Raw genomic sequence first — 18,910 nt, 5'->3', positions numbered from 1 at the left:
CTCTCTGTAGAAAACAATTGGAGATACAGCCCTTACACAAATACGGACAAACAGACGGACAGGTTGACAAAATCACTATAACACAATATGCTCCGCATAATGTCAAGGGCATATAAAAATGATCTTAAGCATAATCACAGGGCTACACAAACTATTACATGGTCTCATACATGATGGCATGGAAAGAGAAAGTGTTTGCATACCTAAGGAGTCCTCCAGTGTGATATGTTCTGGCTGTAGAGTGAACGTTGAGGGTTCTCTTCTCCTATAGCGACCGTAAATCGCCTCAGCATCCTCCTCACCGAACACTTGGCTACTGGCCAAGGCCGCCGCCCCCTTGGATACGGAATCTGTCAATCACAGGCCATAACAACATCTTCATGAGTACACAGCACATTCTAAAGCAGTGAAGGTATAGATGATTAAACATCATAGGTGTCTAGTGGTATTGTTTTTTTCATTAATTCAACACCAACTTTTTGAGTCTTGTTCTGTTCATCCATGAATGTATTAAATAAATAATAAAGCCATTGCATATACCACCGTTATATTTCACTTCAAAACATTACATTGGGTGTACATTACAGAAAATGTTAGATACTTTTTGATACAAGTTTACATCCTGAACACACAGAAACCACTCTGGAGGCATAGTTTCAAATACATCTCAGTCAGCTTTTCTATTTACTTATTTCATTGGCATTTATCTGCATTTGTGCAGGTCTGGCCCTGTCATGATGGCAGCTACTTTCTTCACAGAGTAGCAAAACAAACACATTACCAAAAGCTTTTAAAGTAAAAACCCATACATATGCATTTTACTGGCATACACTTTCACCAGACAATGTCCTTTTTCTATTCTAAAACCAACGTGAGCGGCGTTTTAAAGTTTAATGAAGAGACTCCGATCCACTGCTGGCAGATCAAGTGAACCAAGGGTCTCTCCTGGGCGCCCACTAACCTCAAAGGCGCTGGTTCAAATCCATCTATGAAGAAAATCAAAATTAATCGATACTTCATTTATTCTGTGTCTCACCATCTTGTGGAACCTCCCATTCCTCATCTGGGGGTGAGGGAAGCTTCCTCTTGGGGGAGCCTGCGTCTGGGAAGGAGGCCTGTGACAAGGGTGGGGCGGCTTCCTGTGTCTAAAAGTACAACAGTTCATGTATTTAATGTCAGGATAGAAACTGCTTTGTTTACAGCCTGAAGTGATCCTTAAAAAGTATACAAAAGAAAAAACATCAACAAAAAACAAAAACAAACAGCCTAAACAACAACAACATATGCTTTTATCTGACTGAAGCAAGACAAACACAAAATCAAAATCAGAAAGAATTACAAATAGATTTGGTGCATGGCTACCAGCAAACACAGCAAACACATGAATTCTACACTTAAGCTCAATACATAAAGTACTTAAGCATTTAGCTTAACCTCGGTCTTTTAAAAAAAAAGATGTGAAGGCCATGAAATTTGTGGTTTCCAATTTAACATGTATACAAGTAAACACAATTAACATACATGTAAAAGCTGAGCTCAGAACATGCATTGCACTTTGAGACACCACCTTTAACATTTACCTTAACATTGGTTCTCATACACAAGCAACCTGAATTTTGGAATTCCTATAATCTATATGCTCACACAGTATCAACAACGGAACATCCCCTTGTGTTATTGTGCTCTACATGTATGCAAAACCTGAGCTCAACACTGAAGTGCATTTCGAGAGACCACCCTTAACAATTACCTTAACACTGATTTTAATATACCTGAGGCTAAGTCATGAGTTTAGTAATTTTATTTTATTTTTTTTTATTTTATTAATATGCATGCATGAAATCAAGAACGGAACATCCCACTGGTGTTAGTACGCTTTGTACACAAAACTGAACTCAATAAATATACTTTTTATAAGCATATTTATATAAGTGTATTTTGATATACCACCCTTAACATTTACTCTAACATTGCTTTAACTGTTACTGGACAAAAATGTCAGGAGCATTACCACCTACTCCTGAGCACATTACTGGTTAATCAACATACAAATTCAGAGGAATTTTGTAAGGGGAATCTCAGTGAGGCCACTGCAGCAGCACATGTGTAACATATAGATTTTTCAGACGCAGCCTAACTTACAGAGACTGGTGTCGCCACTTTATGGCAGCGTATGGCGACTTATTTATCTTTTTACACGGTAACAAAAGGAAACCATTTTGCGCCTGATATTTCAGCATTTTATCATACCACTGTCAGGAGCTATTTTCGCGAAACAACAATTTTAAAAGATCTAAAATCTTGATAAAAAGCACATTTTTGGAAGCAAGTAAATATCATAAAATATTAGTGCTGAAACTCATTTTCCTTGTTGGATATCCAACATCCCAAAAACCCTCATGACATCTTTCTCAGATTAACAGGACTCTCAGAACCAGGCAAAATGTGCAACATATTTATTGTTGAAATTTTTGGTCATTTAATACCGTACTTAAGTAGATCCATCTTACTGTAATTTTTTTCTATATAATCAACTATGAATACTTCAATCTTCAACCTATTCGACCATGAAAGCACATTTTTATGTTTATAATTATTAGGAAAATGATACCAAAAAGGATCTCCTTGTGACGTTAAAGATGCAAGCTTTATAAAACTTTGCAAATTATTTCTCTACACCTCGTAATCCTCCCAGAAAGTTTCAGAATATTGGTTGCAGAAGTGGTTGAAAAGTTTGAAGAATTACAGTAACATTAAAATGATTCAAATGCGAAAGCTTGTATCAAACCAAACGTAATGAACAGGGGTCCCCTGTTCACTGCATAGCTGGGTGACATGACCGCTGAATGCGTCAAACTACAGGTACAGTCACCCTGCTCAGAGCCCATGAGCAGTTCTTATTCAAGCAAAAGATGAAGCAGTTACACATGCTATCAAGAAATAGCAGACTAATCAGAGTATGACTCAAAAGGAAAGAGTGAAGAAACAGGTTGAAGTCCCTTTTCCCTATTGAACAAGCAACTTTTAGTGAAATATATGCACATTCTTACTTTGATGTTGGAGACAAAACTACATTGGTTGGATACGAGTTTCAGGGTTTTACAAAGTGTATAATTTTTATCAGTTCACACAGAATAATGCCTGCACAATAAGCTTGAATAAACACCTTGCAAACATGCAAAACAGCTGAAAGACTACAGTAGTTGCACAGGTAGAAAACAACTCCGTTGACAAGAAATGCACGCCACAAAAATATTCTGTTTGAAGTAGGTCGGAACATGTTCAAATGAATTTCATGCAGTCTGCTCTACGTCCAGCTAGGCTTTAGAATTACTTGTTTTAAGGAGAAATCTTATTCATTAAGGTGCCAAAGTCTTCCACACTTTTCTATTAAACTGAATGAAACAGCAGAATTACTTTTTACTTATGCTGGTTAGTTAGATGTATAGTAAGTTTAAGGAGAAGTATTGCATTAGTATTGCATGTAACCCCTTCTCAATAGATGGAACATATCTTATTTAATTTAATGAGTTGGATAGAGAAATTAAAGTTAATTATGTTTATATTTTTATGTTTTCATTTATTTAAAAATCAAATTAACTTGTTCAACTAAGGAAAAGAAGAAATAATTTTATAATAAACAAAATTAAATGAAACTAGAATCCCAATGTGGGAAATATCCCCCTTCCATCCCTCAACATTTCCAAACAATACTAAATCCATTATTACACTAAGCCACTGAACCTGAACTTAAGCATGCAACAGTTCAGATGATAGGGAAGGTTTATGCTAGTAAAATTTCATTCAGTACTTTAGGAGCAGCTCCACGGAAAAAAAATCTGAATCCACGCACAAGCACTATTATGCAAAGTAGTAAATGGTGGTAGATATAATAATTACCCAACTGCCATTGAACTGCAAAAGTTCAGATGATAGGTAAAGTGTATGGAAAGTTTCACTAAATCAACACAGTAGTCTGACTGGAGACTCATGCATAAAATAATGTCTACCCAAACACAGACTGACAGACAGGGTGATTACAGTATACCCCCTACTGGCTTCCCTGAGACGGGGATGGGGGTGTAGGGGGGGGAGGAATGGGATATGAAAAGACAAAGACTGTTTCACACTTGACAATGTTACAATGATTCTTTGTAAATCAGCCAATAAAATATTACAAGAAAAAGCAGGTATGGTTTATAATATCAGTAAGACTGTTTCTGTTTCTTGCATGGCTTCAATCCCACATTTCATGACTTCAATCCCACATTTCATGGCTACATTTCATGACTTCAATCCCACATTTCATGGCTACATTTCATGACTTCAATCCCACATTTCATGACTTCAATCCCACATTTAAAAAAGAAAACACCTGCTGATTTATGACAATCTACATACATCCTTTTATATATGTACACACAATATCATTTAATAAAAAAATTATAAAATGACCTCATTACTGAACCCATAATGATATTAAAGATGCCCTCCTCACCCCTCTTTTGTTTTCAATCTGCAGAAAATAAAATGTTATTTGTGGAAAGAAGGAAAAAATTATATTTGTATTTCTTTTTAAATATTTGTTCTACTTTAAACAGAATAATGCCAGTAATGTCAAGATCACTGTTACATTAGTCGTACTTTTCAAAGAAATGGCTGCAAATTTTAAAGCAACAGTATTAAAGCTAAAAGGTCACTATTATCTTTGTGAAATCTGAAGCATGCAGGTGTAGTTAATTGATATCAGGTCAAAACTGCTTGGATTAACCACATCTCTTCAGTAGTTTAGTGTTAGTATTGTGCAGACCATTGCATTTTGGGTAGAGGAGAGTTGGCAGAAAACTCTCTGCTGAGTCAGAATTATAAAAGGTGATATGGCTAAAAATATGGAGGTAATAAATGTCATTTTATTATTTTAAGTTTAGAAAAATGCTCTGCAAAAACATACAGACTTGAAAATTAACAAAATTAAAACAAAACTAAATTTTTAACAACTTAGGCATCTATAAAAGGCAGGCTGGTTGGCTGTCACTAAATACTTTGCACGACTGACGTTTATCCATACTCCTAACAACACACGCACTGCCCTCTACGATTGCCTTAAATAACTGTCACCACTAGCAAACTCTGTATAGAAATCTTGAACAACATTGAAGTCTCTGGGGTCACAGTGAGGAGGCAGGAAGTGATGTCAGAAAACACAATGTCTGTCCCAACATTTGTTTCTAAAATTGTTTTATACACATGCATTCCCTTTATCTAAAATATGCACACCTTTATTTCACCAACCCCTGAAACTTTTATGATGAATTGTGATTCAATTCAGTTCCTCCCGAAGTGGTAAGGCTAAGCCTAAACAAGCCTACGTGTGTCACACATGTTCCAAAGGTCAAGCTTATCTAGTGGTGGCAGTGATTTAAAGCGAGAGTAGGGTGTGGCACATGCGTTGATAGGAGTATGGCGTTTATCATGTGTTCATGTGTATTATAGAAGCTTAAAATTTGAAATGATCTGTCTCATCACTTGCCTGTTAATGTTAATTACATGCACTGACTGGCCATAATTCCTGTAGATCTTAGCCAAAACAAAAACCTTGATGCTATAGGGCTTCAGCATATTGTGTAGACCAGACATACAAAGTCGTTAATGTATGCAAATAACACGCTTATCAATAAATTGTCACTGATAGCGTTGAAATGTCCGTTCAAGCATATGTCACGAAGAGTGTAGCCTCACCACATATAAATAGTCAGGCAACGAACTCGACATTGCCAACGCCATGCGGCTGCAGAATGTAGGACTTTTTTCTACAAAAAATCTGGAAAAATGAAATTCTATCTGATCTGTTATAACAATTAATATGCACTGTAATCTGTTGATTTAGTCATTTTCCCCCGTTGTTATATGTTTGCTGATGTTCATACAGTCGGAGACAAATGCCTATTTCTGATATATTACAACTTAATGTCCTATTAGAGTAATTGATATGCATCAAATCTGCTGAAGTTACAATGTTCCCCTCCATACATGTTGTGCTGACTACATGTATACATGTAACAACTGGGCCAGTAAACTGGAGTAAAAATGGACCATAACAAAAAGGTTAGCTATACAACAGGAAACACAGAAAGACCCAGTTACCCGAAAGACGCTGTGTCTTTATCAGAGATAATATGCTAATTTTAGTGACGTCTGGTGTTTGTTTACAATGCTAATGTCAATGTGGGGGGGACGGGGGGATTTATTCACGTTATTGACCATGTTTCTAAAGAAACCCTTACAATGCCCTTGTTAATGTCAATAATGTACATTGAATGGTTTACTTGAGTTACCTCCCTTATAAGTCCTACCACGTTAGCACTGGCTACACCTGCAAAACATGCATGCTGAGGAAAGCTTATGAATTATGCATGGTTTTATAATTATTGCACTACAAGCACTAATGTGGAAATTAGATCTACGGCAGCACTTATTGAGACAGGAGCATTATTCATGTAGTATTTTCAATCTTCCGGGTACATGCACATGTAGATGTACAGAATGACAGTCACTTTCAAATTCTGCCCTTATCACCTTTATGGAGAAATTGATGTTCTTTAGGCAAGTGATAAAGTTGAAGATAACTCACAACATCTTGATGGCTGAAGTACTCAGAAGCAGCTCCAGATGTGAATGTCTATATTGAGGGAAAATCCGGTTAAAAAAGACACAGCATATAGAGGAAACCACATTATGAAAGAGACAACCTATAAGGAGACAAAATACAAAAGAGGCCCACGCATACAAGACACTACATATAACAGGAAACACAGCAGTATGACACCCAAACAAAGTAACATTCCAGTAAATAAGAAACAATAAGAAACTCTGTTGTAAAAGGCATAACACCAAGAGGAAACCTGGTTAAAACTACACACCACATACCGGTGCCTAGGAAGCACGGTTATGAAAGATGTACAATGAATGGGGAACTAAAATATAAAAACAGATCATATGAATACCAAGAAAACACAGCCATTAAACAATGCACACCAATTCACCAAGGCAATAAATACATAATTTTTGATAATTTTTACTCTTGATCATAAGTGTAAAATGCAAAGGTCAGTGTGAACAGCTGTACAACAGTATAAGAGGCAGGGAGGTTGAACTTGACATTACAGCAAAAATGCTGCATTTTTAGAGTGCAAATATTAGCATGTCAAAATGATATAATTTTGAAAAACAATCTAATGCAATGAAAATAAAACCTTGCTGTCAAGCATATTTTGGTGAGCATAGGCTGACATGAATGAGGTAATCCAGGTGAGGAAATGAAAACGGGTCCATAAAATGTAACGAGAATCTAATTTCAACCAAAATAGATGGCACTGCAGAGAAGAGAGTATACACACTCACACACACTCTCACATAAAAATTAAGCAAGTGTGACATGAGACCCGATACTACTGCCATTTACACCTATCATTATGTTGTTTACTAGTATGTCATTTTAGTTTCCATCTGTTAACTCTTCTTGACCCCATGACCTCGACAAATATTTGACCTTGAACTTACCGTGACAACCATTTCACTGAAGTTTGGATAGGCAGGATTTTCTCTGACAATGGATGGCCAATCAAAACCTAAGAGAGAAGAGACAGAGACAATATGTATATACACCAGTCAATGTCATTCATGCCTACAGCCCACAGCAGCAGTCAACCAGGTTCTCAACAATAGTGGCTTGCATGTGAAATGTTTGTGGTGTGCGGTACTCAGAAATTTGTTTTCCATTTGGTGGGTAAATTATGAAACATTTGAAAACCAATGAGGATAATTTACAAATTAACATGTTTTAACACCAGTACTGCTGAAGGGGTATGCAATTATAATTACTCACAGCAATGTTTTACGGAGATACAGAAACAAAAAATGAGTTACGCTAAAAACACAACTGGAATGAATTCATCATATTGCAAAATTTCCAAAAAACTCCTGGACATTCTGAACTTCATGGTCACAGTATCTGTACAACTACAGATATGAGCTCATCTATCACACTTCAAAACCTCAAAAAAAAAAAAAAAAATGTCTAATATCTTAACTAAATTCAGAAATTGACCTGAAGGGCTTTCATAGAAACTCGACAACAATAACATGATTCTGTTAAAGGCTGTTAGATTCTTCCATCATCCACCCTTTGTTCCCGATTTAGCGAAAAGTTTTGTCAAGCCCCTTATCATGGAGTGTATGGGCTGCAAATACAGCCATGTTTGAACAATTTTGGACTTCTGTCACCTGACACAAAATGTATAATCTATCGAGGGCATAGACTTTGTGACTTAAGACAGGTGTACGACGGTCATAAGTACCATTTGAGAAACAGCCCCTTGACAGATATAATACTTACACTCCAGTTTCCTCTTGTCATAGTCAGGTCGGCAACATGGTTTCTTCAGTTTACAGATCAGTCCAGCTTGTTTGTTGTAGTAGTGATCAATTAGCTGAAAAATTCAAAGAGGTAAAGTTGGTATAGAAGTGAAGAAGAAACTAAGCAGTGCTTACAGTTTAATGACATACTTGGCAGTTTTTCAGTCATCAGTAGTGCATACATAAATTGTGTCAGGGTGAGTCCATGCAGGCAAAGTGATGCCTCCACTGAAGCATCATGCTGCAGACACCAGACATGACACCCCACCCTGTCACAATATACTGACACCAGGCCATCCAGTCATGTTTCCTTGCTTTAACCCTCTCACTCCTGAGTGCCAATTGAGGCAGCAGCAAGTACCATTTTTGAAGTCTTCGGTATGACCCAACCTGGGTTTGATCCCGATGTCTTCCGACTTCGAGGTGGGCTCTCTAACCATTAAGCCATCGAAGAGGTCTCCTGTACCTGTTGCACACCTGTATCAGTTGAACAGCATGAAATACTGGTCTCAGAAGCAATGTTAGAGCCACAATTGCAGCCATATTTGCTTCTGTCACCTCACAAAGGGCACAAAACGTATAATCTATCGGGGGCACATAGGCTGTACTGGTATAGAAGTGAAGAAGAGACTCTGAACTAAGCAGACGATTCTGTACCTGCTGCACACCTGTATCAGTTGGACAGCATGAAATATTGGTCTCAGAAACTTATTTTGGACAGGAATATTACATTATGAGAATATAATATCTCCATGTATTAAGTTTAAAATATGAAGAAACCTTTACATGTGAAAATTACAAAATTTCAGGACTATTTTATACCATTAGATTTTCAAAAATGTTAAATAGAAATGAAAATCAGCAGACCCAAATCAAGTATAAACATTAGGAAGAGAATAATAAGTTAGAATTCATTATACTGTTTTCATACAAAACGAAAAAAACTATAACTCAACTTTTGATAATCAAAAACCAACTGATGTAAATAAACCCAATGCATTACCATCAAATAGATGGAAATTTTAAAACACTGCACTGAAAACATAGATGACTCACTGCCAAAAACCCGAAGCTGGAAAAAGGTGAGAACAGACCAGACAAGATTAAGTAACTTAGAATTTGTAGCAAGGTTACCAAAGAGATCACCTGAATGAGACACAAGAATGCAAAACTTCAGTTCAAAACATAAAGAACTGAACTGCGAATTTGGTAATTTATGGTAATTAATATGCTCACAGAGCATCAGCCATGGAATATCTCCCCTGCATCCTTGTGCTTTGTATGCATACAAAATGTGTCTTCCTATAAACTAAAATATTGAATGAATGCTGATCTTACATTTCCGTTATCTATTTATTTACTTATTCACGATAGATATCTGAGAAAGAAACTGCCTTTCAAGAACATAATAACATATGTTTTCCAGTGTATTTACGGCCCATTCAGCTTAAGCACAAACCTTCTTATCCGAGATTAGGCTGCGCTCACACAGTGCGATATGTCGTACTGACCCCTCAAATTCAACTAATTGAATGAATATGGGACAAAAGCTATTTCATGATGGATTCGCAGAAATGGAATATAAATTGCAGCCTTTTCTATTTTCATATTTTATTTCTGTAAGCAGAAACAGTCATTGAACTCTGAGGAACACATTGACACTTTCTTTTGCTTTAGACAACTTAACTTACAACTTGACAAGACATCTTACTTAAAGATATCTTATTTTTCAACTTTACTTTAAGTAAACAGTTGGAGAACGAGAAAACTGGCATGGCAGAAGCTGAATGGTTTTGTGCACAAGTCAGACTCAGGCAATGTGCATTTTGTTCTTATTGTATTTGGAATTTTCAACACTTTCGCTACCAGTCATGCTGGTAATGATTTCCATATGTCAGTAACTTTTTCTCCGGTCCAGGAAAAATTCTATACATACAATCAAAAATATACATGGAGACAAGATATTTCTAGCATAAAGAAACACAGAAGAACGTATGTTTAAATCTTCTACCTACCAGCATTAGATTTTCAAACTTTGGTCCTTCGTCTATGAAGTAATGTTCACTTCGATCTTTCTCGATGATGTAGTGTTTGGCCTCACCGAAGCTAATTGACAATGCGAAGCACGCCCCTTTGTTGTCACGATCCCGTCTTTCACGTACTCTGTTGTCATTGCAACAACATTTACATTCATTTATGATGAATATGTTTTCTATTAGAACAAACCTGGTCATATTTTCATTAAAATAGAAAAGTCCCTGATGTGATAACGCTAACTCAGCATTTATGTATTTATTAATTTGTTATTATTAATAATAAATAAACATTTTTTACTTCTACAATGGCAGTCAATTTTACAGATGGAGGAAACTGGAGAACGTAGAGTAAATCACTGACCTTTGGCACACTGATCAACTTTTTAATGTGCTCCAACAATGTGTTGTAAAGACAATCCTGACTTGTTGTAATTTAAACATGTTAAGGGTATATGATTGACTGTGGGAGCAATCTTTGAAAAACTTGTTGTCCATCACATTATTATAGCAAAATTTTTTTTAAAAATTGGTTCAATAAGCCAGCTAGTTGGCCAATCAAGCATTCCTTGTTTAGTTCTTTACAATGTAGTCAAGGCCATTTTTAATCTGCCAAACCAAGAACATTACACTTATATGACAGCGGGCTGTATGATTTATTCATGTATTTATTTGACTAACGAGAAGTTTCAATGGTCTTTCGACAAATGTCTTAGGCTATCTCTGATCAAAGAATTTTAGCAGAGTTTATCTCAATGGAGAGGAACAAGTGGCAGACTTACAGAAACTTTCCGTCCTCATGGCCGTCATTGTGGAGTCTACTCTCTGCCTCATCCCGCTCTATGTAACCATGGTACCATGGCTGATCCTTATGTAGCTCCTTTGCCACCAAGCTCACAAACTGATCTCGTTTCCTCCCTAAAGCTTTTTCCAGTTCTTTACCCTACAAAAAAGATACAGAGAGAATATATACCTACATTGTACAAACAAACAACAAGTTGACTACAAATTCCCTGTGAGAGGACATGTTTATATCTTACAATCACATTATGGATAGTTTTAAAAAAGAAATCTTTACCCTCATTCTGGCTGCGTTATGTCTATCTATTCCTCTAAATAGCCTCTGTAATTTGTTCTTCTTCTGGCACAAGATATTTACTATCTACTAAGAGTTTCCAAATCTACATGTTGGAGTAATAATGCTATGCCTAAGCTTGTTAATATTTGAAAGTCTAAACGTTCTGTCGTTCTTACGATCTGAAAAAAAAAATCACTTGCATGAAATTACCTCTTGGACATCATTTGAAGAATGTGGCAATTAGAAGTCCTTTAGACATACATGTACCCTTTTTTTGATAAAAATTTCTTGTCCTTAACTCTCCATTCATTGTTTGTTGGTGAAGAGATGCCTCTATATTTATTAAGTTTGCATGACTGCACCTTTCTTCCAAAATGACAGGAGTCTCTTGTGATGATACGGTTACCTCCCTTTTGTATATTAATACACAAGAAACTAGGTAGAGTTGTCTCCCCCCACCTTTCTAAGTATATGTCACTTCCAGACAGATTATGCCTATGTTCTTTTTGACACCAAGCAGAAACCAAAACTGATAAATCAATCATTTATGGATTGACAACATCAAATTATCTGTGATGGTTTAAAATCATGCAGAGGTCATCATACTAACGACAAGGATACTTCAAACATTTGACCAATGCAATTGTTCCATCATGGAACATCAAACATTTCCTCTAACAGAATGTTGTATTGCAAATATGTTATGTTTCCTCTAGTCTTTTCCTAAATTGCTCTACTGCATATTTTTTTTAATCTACACTATCATTTGAAATTGTTTAACTGCTAATACACTTCTGAAATACAGCAGGGCCCTGTTAATGTTATTTTTATTTATAACTTCCTGGTGTAACTGTTTCAACCAATTTCCTTGCATTTATAAAATTATTAATATATCTGTGAAGTTGGCAGCAGTTGTGAGTATAAAGATCTAGCAGAACAAGAAGGAGTATTCTCATGCATTTCCCTTGCAAGAATGCCTAAGTTTCCCTCATCACAAATGTGAAGGTAAGCGCATTATCCTGGGGTCAGACAGTGTAAGTAACTCCATGAAGAATTCATTCTTAAAACACGGTCAAAGTTCCCTGAGGACACAGTCATTCTGACAAATGCAGCGGGTCTTTGAAGGCATAACATCTGGGGGCAGATAACATTCATGATGCACCCATACCCTTATAAGGACATCACTGCCCTGGAGACTCACATCTATTGCATATTATAACGCCAAGCTATTCAGAGTCAAATGTCTAAATTTCAGCACCTACCACATATAGCCAAAGTTTTCCAAAAAAACAGGAACGTCACAAAGAGCATGAAGGAGTGCTTACCTTTAATTTCATGCTGTCCACCTTTTTCTTCAGCTCTTGTTCGAGGATTTCGTAGGTGATGCCGCGGAACTTGAGCGGGGAAGTGCCTGGAGAGCGGCTACAGGGGATTTTGGGGTGAGTTAGAAAGCCGTCCAGGTGCTTGTTGTGATACCTCAGCAGATCTAGCGGGTCCTTAAACTTCTTCCCATCCTGGATCATGTATGTGCCATCCAGCTGCCTCTCCACACTGTAGTGATGAACACTACAACAACAACAAGAACAAGGCCATCATTTCCTGGGAGTCACTTGATTAACTGACAGAAAGGTCTTGTATGACTAATTCATACCGGATTACTTAGGGTACATAAAAGATTTCTATCAATCAACCAGTGCCTAGAATAAACCATCTGCCTTTGGCAAGTAACTTTCCCACACATGATGCTCAAATTTCAATGCATTTGGGCCATGATTGTGGAGGGAGGGCAAGTCATCTCCACTAAGCTTCATGTACAAGTAAGATCACAATAGTTCACATATGGTTCTCAAGAGCTCTTCAAAGGGAAGCAAATCTTGGAACTCCTGGAACAGCAGTGCTATCTACACGTATAGAGCAGAATAACCAGTCAAGCTTTGACAAACCATTTTCACTTGCATAGTTCTTAATCTAATACAGATCCCTCACTTGTTACCAAAGTTTTCGTTTGTTGAGAGCTCTAATTTTTTACATTCTGATTCTAGCCACTAGGATTAACGTTTCAGTGGTCCAAGACACTCATCATGCTCCTCACAGTGCCTGCACTGCATGGTATGCTTGCTTTACATCAACACAATCACTGATCAAGTTTGACACCTATGAGCTTGCTTAGTGTGAGCCTCAAAACATATGTATGTTTGCATGTGAACCTACATTTATAATCAACAATCATACCATAAAAAAAAAAAATCATTATAAAAAACAAGCCTTTGTATTAGCGAGTATATTCTTGAGCACGGTGTAAACACCAACTAAATAAATAAATCAATAAATAGGCTTTTGTTGTTAGCTGTGATCATTAAGTATGAACATCGAGACAAAGTTTGTGATTTTTTTGGATTTGACCTTGACTGTTCAAGACATCTGTACAAAATCTGTTAGCAGTGGCAGTGACGTAAAATGAGTGTAGCGAGCACTCGTGTGGTTTGAGGCAAATGGTTGCATTATCAAGCTGTCGATAAAGGTTAATTCCAAACATTTAATTCATACTTTTCTTTTATTTTTCCTTTAAACAGTTAACTAAAAACAGTCAAGTGGAAGCTGCCATTTGCAGAGTTCTAGTGCCATTACAAGTAGACAGGTTTTATGAAGTCAGGCATGAGTGCTTGACAAAATGCCAGCAGACGAAGAGAACAGGGCTCAGCTTCACAAAGATGACGCACATATACAATAATGGTACATATAGGACAGTGGTACGGTAATAATGACCCACAAAATATAGTTATAAATGTACGATAAAAAAAATTGTTGTACGCCGCTTTGTGAAACTGGGCCCTGGTGTTCCAATCTTTGGAATAAAGTTCTACACATAAAAAATAAGCCAACCTCTTTGATACACAACAAATTCTATAGTGACGGAATGACATTTTCACTTCAAATGACAGTTTTGGTGGACTGCAGGTTTCACTAAGTCCTCACGCAGATTTCAAGACTTTTTTATTCCAGCATAAAGGGGTTTTGCACAAAAAGTTTTAGTCTAAAAGGAATTGTTTACATTTAGCTTTCGGCAAGTTTAAGCAGAATTTTGCTCTCTTTGAAACGACACTAACACCAGGAGTAAACTTACGAGTCCTTGTGGCAGATGGAGATGACATAATTGCCGACGGGGGTGATACTTTCCCTCAGAAGATACAGCCCCTCCTGATGACCTTGATTCTGAAGAATGGCCTCGGACTCATCGCGTGTGATTCGGCCGAAAAAGAAGGCGCTCTCTTTCACCTCCTTTATTGGTTCAGCGGCCATCTTCTGAGTTTTGGGTGAGTTAAGCCTGAGTTGGGACATATATCTGATTGGTCTGGTTCTCCCCACAAGAAAAACAGTTTGTACAGCTAGTGTACCTCTCCTCAGGTAGAGTAATATGCGCCGTTAAGACTGGAAAACAAACAAAGGTAGGAATGACAAAATGTATGTCTAATTTATAGGCAGAAGGCAAAGTGGAAAATACGCATAAACAGGTAACTGCGTACATGTCAATCAAAACAATAATCAGAAAATATATTTCCTTAGTAGATGAGCTGAGTGCATGCAAACCTTAACATGCAGAATGTATAAAAGGAAGGTAGGAAATATACATGTTCACAAAAGTCATACATATGTACTGTAATTCTTCAACCTTTTCACGTTTCCAAGGTGTTTATTCAAGCATATTCAGAAGGCATTATTCTGTGTAGATAAAATTATACTTTTTATAAAACCCTGAAATTGGCCAATCCAATCAATGTAGTTTCGTTTCTAAAATTAAATTAAAAATGTGCATAAATTGCCTTGAAAGTAGCTCTTTCATATGCGAAAAGGTTGAGGAATTAAGGTACAAGCAGGGATACATAAACATAACTGTTTGACAGTTGTCAGCATGCTTGCCATTTGCATCACTGTGTTAAAAAACTCTTACAGTGATAACCTTACACAAAATCGTATGTAAATGTACCATGTTTTTTTTTCTTTTCCCCCACAATGATTAACAAAGATGTCAAATTCTCAGCACTCATTTGAGTGAAAGTGAGGTCAAATTCATTGCAGGGTAAGACAAGAATCTATACTGTCAATTTTGTTTAACATTTCCTTAATCATTGCTTGCATGAAGTAAAAACCGGATTTGGGGGCAAGGCTACCACAGAGCTCATACAAACAGTTTTAACTCAATTCATAAACATTTAGCGCATTTCCTTTAACATGGATTTCAATACACAATAGATACTCTCATTAATTTTGAAATTTATGGTAATTAACATGTACATGTACTCCATACAGCTTTAACAAAACACTGCCAACTGGGTTAACGTAGGACTATGTACAGGCAAACTAAAAAAAATTCACAATTCCATATATCTATACTCATTCACCTACATGTAAAACATGTACGTATGCAGAGGTCTTCCTGGTCTGTTTTTTTTGTGCCAGATAGTGGATAACATACATGTATGTAAATCTTACCTCCATGTTAAAGGAAGTTCAAAATATAGACTATTTAACAGAATACACCATCTTCTAAATACATGTGGGTACTAACATGTAACATCTTTAAGTCACAGGTCACATATGATTACATGTAAACTGGGTCACTACAAGACTGATCTCTGTACCCATGCCACACAACCGGGAAGTCACCTGTTTGAATACTGTAATTCATACCTAAGACTCTTTGGTTTAAGTTAATTGTTTTGCTCAATTCTGCAAGTTCTGTTGAACTTACGCAGGTGTTTTTAGGTTTGTTTGGAAGATAAGATATCAGCAACAGAAAGTATATTTTATGATACTTTTATTTTGCCTCCAAAAATGTGCTTTAGTAAGGCGAAATTTTAGGTAAATGACTACAAATGTGTTTTTACATGATATGTAAAAGTTCATATTGCAAGTACACAGGTGTGTGTAACATGAGACCAAAATTCAAAAAACATTAATACATGTAGGTTCACCACCTTCAGAGAAAAGGGGCCGATCAGCAAACCAAAACCCTACTTTAAAAGAAAACGGGGTAGTATGCAATCTGTACAATCAAGGGGACCTCCATGGCTCAGCTGGTTACCATGCTAGCGCAGCGTGATGACCCAGGAGTCTCTCACCAATGTGGTCTCTGCGAGTTTAAATCCAGCTCATGCTGGCTAGCTCTCCAGCCATACATGGGAAGGTCTGCCAGCAACCTGCGGATGGTCGTGGGTTTCCCCCGGGCTCTGCCCGGTTTCCACTCAGCATAATGCTGGCCACCATCATATAAGTGAAATATTCTTGAGTATGGCGTAAAGAAAACCAATCAAATAAATAAACAATCAAATCTGTACAATCAAACAAGCTTTCAATTATTATTTGATTGGTGTTTTGGGACGTACTCAAGAATATTAAACTAAATCCTAAATGTATATATACAAGAATGCATCGATAAAGTATCCCACATAAAGTTTAAAAAGCGTGCATTTTCATTTTTTGTGATGTTGTCATAACCAAAATATCACAGTTCAAAGACGGTAAAATCCTGCACACTTATAAAAATCAAAGGTGCCACCAGGTTATTTCTCTAACCATTCAATGTAGCTCATCACAAAATCCCTGTTTCACGAATACCTTACAACCATATGAGCATTACAGGGTACAAGTGACGGGACAATGCATTTCTGGTTTCTTTATCATGGTGTATCTCATATCTTTAAAAGAAATTAAAAGATTAAAAGTTGATTTATAGGGTTACTAAGCACATCAGAAACAAAAAGGCTTTTCAGTCATGTTTTCATCCCTCTTTCGAAATAACTAAGATATATTATCTGCTGATTTTCTTAACTCCATGTAGAAATGTTCCAAAACAAATAATAAATTTATAATTAAACAAAAAAATAGAGGCAGGCCTAACTGTATTGTGAACTGTTTCATTAATTATATATTAATTTGATTTTTGGTTTTAAAGCCATACTAAAAAAAATTCACAAGTATTCAATGATGATAACAACGATGGGTGGATGTCCTGAGTAAACCTAACAAAATCCCCTGACTTAAGGCTGCACCAGAACCAGTGAGAGCTGGATTAGAGCATGTATTCTTATTTATTTATTTAATTAATTGGTGTTTTACACCATACTCAAGAATATTTCACTTATATGATGGCTACCAGCATTATGGTGGGAGGAAACCAGGCACAACCCAGGAGAAACCCACGACCAACCCACGGTTGCTGGTAGACCTTCTCACGCATGGCCGCAGAGGAAGCCTGTATGAGCTGGTCTTGAACTCACAGCGACCGCATTGGTGAGAGGCTTCTGGGTCATTAAGCTGTGCTAGCGCGCTAACCAAATGAGCCACGGAGGCCTACATGTAACCTTACTGAACAGGTACAAGTGAGGGAGTCATTCATTAGATGTGGGGAAAGCAACATTTTGCCAAATGTGTCCTAAATATTGCCATGTTGACATGACAGCTGCAATACAATTTGTGACATCACAGCACTGTGATGTCATTCATTTGGTAGAAGTGACGATGACCTCACAAGGTTCATTTAGTTTCAGACCAAAAGACTTGTTGAGAAGCAAGATTTGTCAACCAAAACATGGATCAGCGTCACCTTCATGCTGGTGTGAATGGCTGCAGATCTTTGGCTTCAAAACAGACCGATTACTTCAGGAGAAAATCTCTCCTGCCTCAAAATCACATTGAATCCAAATAAAACTATCATTGCCCTGCCCCTTCACTTCACCAACTTCATCTCCATGCAGACCTGTCAAGCAATCGCACTGCAGACATGGTGACCCTACTTTTTCTGACACACAGCACATTTTTGTCCTAGATTGCAATGTTTGCACGATGGAGAACAAACAAAGAATGATAAGGGGTGACACATGCAGATTACTAGGCAGTTAAAGAGAGTTAAACGACTAAATGGTGGACCTGGTAAAAATACAAAGCAACATGAGAAGCATAGTTTTATTTAGATAGATAAAATATCTTACTTTCATAACATTAAAAGATAAGAGAAAGATTTGCCTCAAAATTAGGCTTACATATTAATGTCAAGGACCTGTTCCATACAAGGACAAAATGAAGGTATGAAACTGTTTAATAAATGGTGCAATGTCTAGTGTTTGGTAACAAATCTTGATGTGTATAACCCTTACATACAGGCTTAAATAAACTCAAGAAACTGACACGCATATATGTGGGAAGGATTAATGTAGGATGTGCGGGGGTGTTTGACATCTCACTATTTTATCATGTATATGGCTCAACTGATCTTATCAACTGGGTCTATTACTGTCTTTCTATCCACAATGTGTATGGCTTAATATATGGCCTATATGAACAGCCAATAGCTGCTTCAATGCTAACAGCGTGCAAGTGTCAAAAA

The 18,910-nt window shown here is 36.9% G+C and overlaps 1 protein-coding gene across 4 annotated transcripts in view; it reads right to left on the bottom strand.

Moving 5' to 3' along the window:
* Nucleotides 1–18,910, bottom strand: part of LOC135470078 (tyrosine-protein kinase SYK-like) — a 28,360-nt gene that overhangs the window by 8,815 nt on the left and 635 nt on the right. The window contains exons 2-11 of one of the 4 annotated variants that reach the window (XM_064748817.1): nucleotides 14,651–14,955; nucleotides 12,852–13,092; nucleotides 11,231–11,391; nucleotides 10,431–10,578; nucleotides 8,396–8,489; nucleotides 7,561–7,628; nucleotides 6,632–6,679; nucleotides 3,901–3,915; nucleotides 1,037–1,145; nucleotides 204–350 (exon numbers count right to left, since the gene is read on the bottom strand). In XM_064748817.1, the coding sequence (XP_064604887.1) occupies nucleotides 204–350; nucleotides 1,037–1,145; nucleotides 3,901–3,915; nucleotides 6,632–6,679; nucleotides 7,561–7,628; nucleotides 8,396–8,489; nucleotides 10,431–10,578; nucleotides 11,231–11,391; nucleotides 12,852–13,092; nucleotides 14,651–14,865 (1,246 nt within the window). In that variant the 5' untranslated portion in view covers nucleotides 14,866–14,955. The remainder of the gene's footprint in view (nucleotides 1–203; nucleotides 351–1,036; nucleotides 1,146–3,900; nucleotides 3,916–6,631; nucleotides 6,680–7,560; nucleotides 7,629–8,395; nucleotides 8,490–10,430; nucleotides 10,579–11,230; nucleotides 11,392–12,851; nucleotides 13,093–14,650; nucleotides 14,956–18,910) is intronic. The other 3 variants (XM_064748818.1, XM_064748819.1, XM_064748820.1) reach the window with 3 other exon arrangements.

This window comes from Liolophura sinensis, chromosome 7 (genome assembly GCF_032854445.1).
Source record: "Liolophura sinensis isolate JHLJ2023 chromosome 7, CUHK_Ljap_v2, whole genome shotgun sequence".
Classification (NCBI taxonomy): domain Eukaryota; kingdom Metazoa; phylum Mollusca; class Polyplacophora; order Chitonida; family Chitonidae; genus Liolophura; species Liolophura sinensis.
Note: the sequence above shows the minus strand (reverse complement) of the source record. Positions and strands in the feature narration are given on the sequence as shown.